The sequence below is a fragment of the Austrofundulus limnaeus genome, unplaced genomic scaffold (assembly GCF_001266775.1).
Source record: "Austrofundulus limnaeus strain Quisiro unplaced genomic scaffold, Austrofundulus_limnaeus-1.0 Scaffold2110, whole genome shotgun sequence".
Taxonomy (NCBI): Eukaryota; Metazoa; Chordata; class Actinopteri; order Cyprinodontiformes; family Rivulidae; genus Austrofundulus; species Austrofundulus limnaeus.
Window position 1 is genome coordinate 5,971 of NW_013954512.1, and position 1,397 is coordinate 7,367.

Below are 1,397 nucleotides of genomic sequence, written 5' to 3' on the forward strand. Positions count from 1 at the left end.
TGTTTTCTGCTAACTTCAGCTGTTTTCTGCTAACTTCAGCTGTTTTCTGCTAACTTCAGCTGTTTTCTGCTAACGTCAGCTGTTTGTCTTCTTCACAACCAAAGATTTTGTAACCTCTCTCAACATTAGCAGTTCCTGTCAGTAAAGTGACGACGCTGCCGTCTGAAGAGTTTCTGCTCAGGACTCAGTCGGTCTGGATCAGACGGACCAGTCCAGGCTCCTCTTTGATCTTATCAGGTGTCAAGACCAGGTCAGGTCTGGATGGAGGACCTGGACCGGTCTCCCGGTGCGGGGCGTCAGATGATTAATGAGGCCTGAGCCCCCCGCTCTCACACACATCAGAGYGGTGAGTCGGTGTGATATTTCAGTGTGAACTTATGATGCGTGTGCGCCTCGCTTCCTGTGCCGGCGACCCCCCCAACCCCCCCCAACCCCACACTTCCCACCAAGTCTCTGAAGACCCCTCCACTTCTCCGGCCGCCTCCTACAAAAACAACATTTGTGCCGAGGCTGGAGCGTGTTATTCTAACAAATATATTACATTAATTATGCTCTGTTATCCGAGCCGCCCCCTGAGAGGCTTCAAAGCCCCCCTCAGAGATGCCGCTGCCCCCCCCCCAGCACCCTGCAGAGTCCGGGTAAAGCTCACCCAGCAGAGAGGACAGTTTGGGGAGGAGACCGGCCTGGACCATCTGTCTGCGCAGAGACGTGTCGAAGGACAGGTTGAGGAGACACAGGGTGGTCCTCAGCAGGGACAGTTTCTGCACCGCCGACGCTTCAGCCTGAAGAGAGAGACAAACCGGTGAAACACATCCTCAGCATCCAGCAGAACCGCCACAGAACCGCCACAGAACCGCCACAGAACCCGCCTGGCCACAGACCAGGTCCGGATCACAGAGGGGGTCTGAGTCAACATTAACGCCGCTGAAAAACTCCAGCTGGGTTTCCTCCTCAGTGAGTCAGGATGTAAAACCGTCACATGTGCAGCAGAACTTTAAGATGCTTCTTCATGAAAACAGTTTGAAGCCAGGCAGAACTTTCTGTTGAACCCAATAAAACAGACCAGAACCAGCCCAACACTTGGACCTGGTCCAGAAGGGCTCAGTTTCCTTGAACAGAGGTCTAATGAACTTGGTTTGGACTGACCCACAAACCAGCATGTTTAACCCAGGGGTGGGCAGTCCTGGTCCTGGAGGGCCGCAGCCTTTTCCCTCTCCAGCACACCTGAGTCAGTCACAAGTTCTGCAGTACGGAGGACCAACACTGACATAATTAGAAATAAAAAACAGGAATAGATAAATTAACCGTTAAATAAATAAATACATTTAAAATGCACCAAATAAATTTAAAAAGAACTTTACTTCATGTTTTATAAATTAATTCACCTTCATTTTTAT

The 1,397-nt window shown here is 50.6% G+C and overlaps 1 protein-coding gene across 1 annotated transcript in view; it reads right to left on the bottom strand.

Annotated features, from left to right (window-relative positions):
* Positions 1 to 649: 649 nt before the first annotated feature.
* LOC106537054 (kinesin-associated protein 3) overlaps positions 650 to 1,397 on the bottom strand; it is a gene marked incomplete at both ends in the record, with an annotated part of 3,250 nt that continues 2,502 nt past the window's right edge. Inside the window, 1 exon segment of the mRNA XM_014034419.1 lies at positions 650 to 782. Coding sequence (XP_013889873.1) covers positions 650 to 782 — 133 coding nt within the window.